The following is a 7,684-nucleotide window of genomic DNA, read 5'->3' on the forward strand; positions in this document are numbered from 1 at the left end:
ATCAATTTCGCGATCGCCAGAGTGTTTTTGACCGGATCGTGAAGGGGAGGTCGTCCACCTCGGACGCTGAGTTGACTCCCCTTAATTCCAATCGGTCTCACATTCTGGCTGTAATGAGGTAGAACCACCTCGGCCGAATCCCTCCTGAAATTCTGGGAAGGAGGGAGAAGAGGAACTCCAGCCTCTATTGTGCCTACCACCGAGATATTGGGCACGAGACCGAGGACTGCAACGATCTGAAGAGAGAGATCGAGAATCTGATCAGACAGGGATACTTGAAGCAATTCGTCCGTGAGGATGGAGGCTTCAACCAAAGCGCCTCCCATCGGGATAATCGAGACCCTCGCCGAGAAGACAGGTGGGACACTAAGAGTCACTGCCGAAGGCCCGAGGACTATAGGGAGGACTATCGGCCTCCGCGAGATGGGTCGCCGGCCTACGGCCCTAACATCGCTGGGGTGATCAACACAATCGCGGGTGGCCCGACGGGAAGGGACAGCCAAAACTCCCGAAAACGGACATACCGCCAGGCCAGTATGGAGGTGGCCGAGCCGATCTCCCGGTTATCCGAGATGATTACCTATGATCCCAGCAACCCTGTCCCTGCCGCCTCCAGCAATCACGAAACTCTCGTGATTGAAGTTCTCGCCTATAATTATATAGTCAAAAAAGTTTATATTGATCCCGAAAGCTCGGTAGACATCTTGTACTACCGAACTTTCGAAAGTTTGAAACTGACCAGAGAGCAACTCACTCCTGTCAGAACCTCCCTCGTCGGTTTCAGGGGACACGTAGTCCACCCGGAAAGAATGGTGTCCCTGATGGTGACTATCGGGCGTCACCCCCGCTGCCGAATTGTACCCTCCAACTTTGCGGTGGTCAAAGCAGATTCCCCTTACAACATGTTAATAGATCGGCCCACGCTCAACGCCTTGAGAGCCGTGTACTCCACCTACCACCTGAGTTTCAAATTTCTGACTCCTGTAGGGGTGGCCGAGGTGAGCAGCGACGTGAACGCTGCCCAAGAATGCTACCTCGCCACCATCCAGGCCACGGTCGCTCCCAGGACTGCGACAAAGGCTGAGGAAAAGAGGCCAACTGTCTTCTCCATAGACACGATCGATCCTCAGAAGACCAGAAAGTCCGGCAGGCTCGAGCCCATGGACGAGGTGGAGGAGGTGGTCCTAGACGAGGCGAGACCTGACCAACTGGTCCAAGTGGAGGCGAGCCTCCCCTCGCCCCTAAAAGAAGAAATGATCCACCTGATAAAGGACCACCGAGACGTCTTCGCGTGGTCTGCTGATGAAGTGGTCGGGTACCCTCCGAACTCATGATTCACCAACTTAACGTCAATCCACGGGCCCGTCTTGTGAGACAAAAGCGTAGGCACTTCGGCCCTGAACGCAGCAAGGCCATATCCGATGAGGTCGATAAGCTCTTGCCCGCCAAGATGATCCATGAAATTCAATATCCCACCTGGCTGTCCAACCCTGTCATAGTCAAAAAGGACACCGGTGGATGGAGAATGTGTGTGAATTTCACCGACCTTAACAAGGCATGCCCCAAAGATTGCTACCCGCTGCCGAGGATAGACGCCCTCGTCGACTCAACAATGGGACACGAGATCCTCTGCTTCCTAGATGCATTCAAGGGGTACCATCAAATAGGAATGAGTGAGGAGGACCAAGAGAAAATAACGTTTTACACCGACCGGGGTGTCTACTGTTACACCACCATGCCGTTCGTGTTAAAGAACGCCGGGGCGACCTATCAAAGGCTGATCAACCGCCTCTTCAAAGATTAGATCGGCCACAATGTGGAGGCCTATGTGGACGACATTCTCGTCAAAAGTCTAACCACTTTGACCTTCTTGTCAGATGTGAGGGAGGTCTTCAGTATCTTGCAGGACTCAAGGATGAAGTTAAATCCTAAAAAATGCGTCTTCGGCGTCACCTCAGGAAAATTTTTGGGGTACTTGATTTCCCGCCGGGTAATCGAAGTTAACCCCGATAAGGTCAAGACCATCCAGGAAATGTCCCCACCTCGAAACTTTCAAGAAGTTCAGAGGCTAAACGGACGCCTTGCCGCACTAAATCGCTTCCTATCTCAATCTGCTGAGAAGGCCTTACCCTTCTTTAAGGTACTGAAGAAGGCTGATCAGTTCACCTGGACCGAAGAGTGCCAGCAGGCCTTCGACCAAATGAAACAATATCTGCATCACCTACCTACCCTCGTCTCACCTCGGCCCGAAGAGAAGTTGTACCTCTATTTCTCCGCCGTCGACGAAACTGTCAGCGCTGTGCTCATCCGAGATGAGGGCACTCAAGTGCCAGTCTACTATGTCAGCAGAGCTCTCCGTGGACCGGAGACTCGATACACCCAAGTGGGGAAGCTCGTGTTAGGATTAGTCCAGGCAGCTCGGTGGCTGAAACCTTATTTTTTAGCTCATCCCATCTCCGTTAGGACAGATCAGCCTATCCGACAAATTCTGGTACGTCCCGAGACTTCCGGGCGACTCACCAAGTGGGCTATCAAGTTAGGAGAGTATGATCTGTCGTATAAGTCGTGTACTGCCATAAAAGCTCAAGATTTAGCTGACTTTCTTGCCAAGCTCACCTTTACGGAGAGCCGAGAATCCACTTCCACAATTTCCGAAGTGTCCGACCCACACTTGTGGACGTTGTATGTGGACGGATCCTCTAACGGGGATGGCAGAGGAGCAGGATTAATCCTGGAGGGCCCCCAGGGAGAAGTGTGCTCATATGCCCTCCGCTTCGACTTCCCTGCCACCAATAATGAAGCCGAATATGAGGTCTTAATTGCGGGACTCCAACTAACTCGCAAACTCGGTACCCAACGAATCCATGTCCGCAGCGACTCCCAACTTGTAGTATGCCAGGTTCTTGGTGAATATGAAGCTAAGAATGAGACCATGCAACGGTATCTCTCCAAAGTTTACCAATTCGCCGCATATTTCAAGTCTTTCGAAATCCAAAAAATACCCCGGTCCCAGAATAAGCGGGCCAACGCTTTATCCTGACTGGCCTCCACATCATTTTCTGATCTCAACAAGATTGTCCTAGTGGAAGTCCTGAACGAGCCGGGATACATGGGAGAGGTGGCATGCCCCGTACATCCGGGAGACACATGGATGAGCTCATTCATCCTCTTCTTAAATCAGGGAACCCTTCCAGAAAACCGAGCCGAAGCAAGAAGGATCCAGCGCAAAGCAGTTCGGTACGCGCTCCGTGATGGGGAGTTGTACAAACGGTCATACCTTGACCCGTGGCTGAGGTGCATTACGCCCGAGGAGGAACGCCAAGTCCTCCATAAGATACATGAAGGCCTATGTGGGGTTCACGTCGGCTACAGGATGTTGGCCAAGAAAACCCTGCTTCCCGGGTATTTCTGGCCTTCCGTTCGACAAGATGCCCAAAACCTTGTTCTCGACTGCGCTTCCTGCCAGGTCCATGCCCCCGAGCATCACCAGCCCTCAAATCTTATGATTCCAATCACTTCACCCTGGCCGTTCGAGCAATGGGGGACAAACATTATCGGACCCTTCCCTAAATCTGTCGGAGGCCATACCTTCCTTATAACCGCTGTGGACTACTTCACTAAATGGGTCGAGACCGAGCCTCTAAGGACCATCACGGGGCTGGCGGTTCAAAAATTCTTTTGAAAATGTATCGTTTGCCGTTTCGGCATACCTCAGATCATCATTTCAGACAATGGGAGGCAGTTTGCCCAGAACCCGTTTAAGGCTTGGTGCGAAAACCTCGGCATCAAACAACACTTCACTTCGGTGGGCCACCCCCAGGCCAACGGTCAAACAAAAATTTCAACCGAACTCTCTTGCATGGACTCAAGACCCGATTACACCGAGTTTGATTATCTTGGGTAGAAGAACTCCCCAATGTCTTGTTGTCTTATCGGACCACGCCGAGATCAACCACGCAAGAGACCCCTTTCTCCTTGACTTACGAAATCGAAGCGGTCATTCCTGCTGAGATGCTCACATCCAGTCCTCGGTTGACAGCTTATACAGCCGAGGTGAACGAATGAGAGATACAACTGGATCTCGACCTCGTCGAAGAAAGAAGAGATGTTGCCTCAGCTCGGATTGCTTCATACAAGAACACCTTGGCCCGCTACTACAATGCCCGCGTGAAACATCGTCGATTCCAATCAGGAGATTGTTAAGTAGATAATTGTGCATATAATTGGTGAATATTTTCCCCTTTACTTTGCTAAATTATGGTGTTAATCGATAAGTTTTACTCATATTTGGTCTTTGATGTTGTTTTTAGGAAATTGCTGTGAAGATGGAGTAAAAGGTGCATTAAAGGTTGAATTTCCGGAAGGCAACACCTTATAAGGCGTGACCACGTCTTCACTTGAGGAGAAACCCATGCTTATGGGATATGAAGCGGGCCACCCTTTGAATCTTTGCTAGAATATTGGAAAATCGTGGATATCTTTAACAAGAGATAATCTATTGTTTCCATCTAAAGATGAATTGAATAGGAGTCTATCCTTTCTTTATGGGAAGAGGCATATGTGAAGTGGGAGTCTAATGAGCTTGAAAAAAGAGGGGAGACGTTTTGCTTGGGGGAGGACGGCAGAGGGAAGCCTTCGGCGAGGAGCTCTCGAATTCCTTTTCCTCTTTTTCTCTTGATCGAATTCTTTTCTTTTTTTTCCCTCTCTTTGACAAAACAAAAACTCTAGTATTTTGTGACCGCAAATCCACCATGAGGAGCGGCTAATTTCTTCATCTAGTCAGAGGTTAAATTGAAGCTTTGGTTCGACAAAACTGTGAGATCGAATTGATTTGCCTACGTTCTTTAATTTGCAAGTATTTATATATTTCCTGTTCACTTATGCATATGATTATTTCTTGCAATTAAATACTTGATCACTGTTTAATTGTGTGAGTAATTAACAGCCATCTAAGAGTGCTCAATCCGTAATTGTTGGGTAATTTTAGTGCATGTGGCAAATGACATGATTCAACTGTAGTTGAAACTTTTGAGTTGTTGTTGCGAAAATATATGATATAGCCTAAATAAATCGAGCGTGTGTGTTTGTTGGTTATAATTGGTGGCCAGTCTAAGGATTAATACTGTCAATAGGTTAAATCCTAAGAGCGTGTTTAGGATTGCTTAATTGGCTAGGGCAATAACCACAGAACTTGTTGTGGTTATCGAATCAAGAAGGATAGGCAGGTTGTCAGAACTTGTTGACAACCATAACCAGTTTATTTGTAAATGAAAGATTTTATCTCCACATCTATGATCAATGATTCGAACCATTAGTGGAGATTATACTTTTGACTAGAGATTTTCCTTCCGTTAATTTACTTATATTTATTGTTATTTATTTTATCTGCGATTGTCTTATTTTTAATTTGAGCAATTAAATTAGACAGTTCCATATCAGTTCCCCCCATTTTTATTTAATGTTACATTCATTCAAAATAAATTCTTAAGTCCCTGTGGATTCGACCCTACTCACTGCTATATTCGAATTTTATCTTTCACGTAATTAAGATACTTTGGTATATCGGATCAAGCAAACTCTGGCACCAGGGTGAAGTTAGTGACCCATTGCACAGCCTAAGTCCCGCTCCAGTACTATAGTGGACTTAATTCGTGACTTAAGAGTAGGAATTTTATTTTTCCTGGTTTGACACCCATCAGAGATCTGGTCCTGAGGAAGAACTCGGTCAGTCGAGCTGAACCGCAGGAAAAATTATGCCCAAAATAGGAAGGCCCTTACCGGATTGTGAAATCTAACCTAAGTGGGTATTGTAAACTAAGCTATCGAGATGGTTCTCTCATGCTGAGGACTTGGCACGCCGAGAACCTTAGATTGTATTATACATGAAAATTTTAACAAGTTGTGACTTCAGACATTTCGTTATTTTTTAATACCTCAATACAACACATCCGTTATTAAAAAATAAGGGGGACAAGTAGGGGATGAAACGAGAAAAGTAAAAGAACCAAGATGAGAAGGAATAGAGACTTCATTTAATGAAGAAGAGCATTACAAAAGGAATACAAGAACCGAGATCAGGAGTGCCACTAAGTATATCCCGTCTCGGCATTTCCCTCTACCTACGAGCCTAGACCCCTGTCTCGGCTCCCTCCTGGCCGGTTCCTCCCCCGCCGAGATGAGGCTCTCCTCCTCCTTCGTGCTTCTCGCCAGCCTTCTCGCCGGCGTCTCTCCCGCTGAAAGTAGCCTCTTCTCCTCCTTCCTCCTCCTTCTCGAACACCTCGTCGAGTTTGGAAAGCCATTTGTTGAACTCGTCCCGGATCTCGGCCAGGTCTCGTCCAACTTGGATGCCTTCGGCCATCCGATCACATAGCTCTTTAGAGTCCTCGTTGTAGTTGGTCTTGTTTTTCAAGAACTCCAAGGCCTCGGGAGAAAGGTGAAGAGCGGTCTCGTCAATAGCAGACGTGTAGCCGAACATAAAACTCGGCATGGTCAGTTCGCCGAGGTCTTTGGTGAAAGTCTCGGACTTGCGGAAAGCCTCCACCGCCGAGGCTCCAGCACCCTCGAGGGCCTGCTCATGGGATTTCTTCATCTCGTCCCCCCTCTTCTGCTCTTTCTCGAGAGCCGATCTAAGGCTGTTTATGGTGACCTCGGCCTCCTCCTCTTTTGTTTTGACCTGTTGAAGTCGTCTCTGGAGCTCCGCCTTCTCAGATTCAGACACCGCAAGTTTTTCCTCCAATTTGGAGATCTTATTCTGCAACTTGCCTGATTCCTGCGCCTCGACCAGGTCGCTATACCGTTGGGCCATCTCGGCCACAAATGCGTGATGGAAGCCGTGGCCACCATGACACTTTGGACCACCTCGACTGGAGTCAGTTTTTTTGAAAATTTCACGTCCCTCGGCAGGCTTAAGTGCATCACTAACTCCTGCGCCGCCCGAGGTTGAGAGCACCTGTCATTGACTGATAGCTTCAAGTTTGGACACCACTGTTCGCCAAAGTGCGTCTTGTCTTCTCCAGGAAACACATGGGGCTATGGAAACGATTCCATAGCGAGAACCCCGTGATTGGATTGATTGGTGACTTCAGCTGCTTCCCTCGGCCATAAGGAGGTGGGAGTGCCGTGGTGACTTCCTCGAGGGGCACCCCTTCTGGCACAGGCGAGGTGGATCCCGTGGTTGCGGCGGCTGAACTGCTTTGGGCTGCCGTGATTGGAGTGCTCTTTACCGCCGAAGTTTTAGCCACCTACCCTTGTATTTTCTTCTTTGGCGGAGGTGCCGAAGTCTCTCCAGAGATTTTTCTCTTGCTCCTCTTGGCCACCTCTGCCGAGCCTGAGGTGATGATATCGGATAATTTAATCACTGCACAAGAAGCAAACATTATTATTTGCAACAGCCGAAGTGAAAGGAAAGTTAAGAAAGAAAATTACAAGGTTTCTTAAGTCTAGTGGAAAAGAAGGGAAGCTTGTCAGGGTTGATCACGACTCCGCTAATTCCCCCGTCGACCAACACTGTCTCGGGGTAGTCCCAGCAATTGATCCGAAACCCTGACCCCATCAACTTCTGGAAGGCCTTCTCGTCATGATCCCCCGCGAAAGGGTAGGCTTTCGATTTAATCGGCCTCCATAAAAAACCCCTAGGGAAGTCCCCGACAATGATGAAGACGAAGTCGCGCTTCCAATTCTTTAT

The 7,684-nt window shown here is 48.4% G+C and overlaps 2 protein-coding genes across 2 annotated transcripts in view; both read left to right on the top strand.

Annotated features, from left to right (window-relative positions):
- Positions 1–3,109: 3,109 nt before the first annotated feature.
- On the top strand, positions 3,110–4,334 carry LOC113766992. The gene is made up of 2 exons (XM_027311162.1): positions 3,110–3,466; positions 4,311–4,334. Exons 1-2 carry the CDS (start codon positions 3,110–3,112, stop codon positions 4,332–4,334), a joined length of 381 nt encoding a protein of 126 aa, XP_027166963.1.
- A 2,482-nt stretch (positions 4,335–6,816) lies between these two features.
- LOC113767000 (putative disease resistance protein RGA3) overlaps positions 6,817–7,684 on the top strand; it is a 4,352-nt gene continuing 3,484 nt past the window's right edge. Inside the window, exon 1 of the mRNA XM_027311174.1 lies at positions 6,817–6,868. Within this exon, the coding sequence (XP_027166975.1) occupies positions 6,817–6,868 (52 nt within the window). The remainder of the gene's footprint in view (positions 6,869–7,684) is intronic.

This window comes from Coffea eugenioides, chromosome 1, assembly GCF_003713205.1.
Source record: "Coffea eugenioides isolate CCC68of chromosome 1, Ceug_1.0, whole genome shotgun sequence".
Classification (NCBI taxonomy): domain Eukaryota; kingdom Viridiplantae; phylum Streptophyta; class Magnoliopsida; order Gentianales; family Rubiaceae; genus Coffea; species Coffea eugenioides.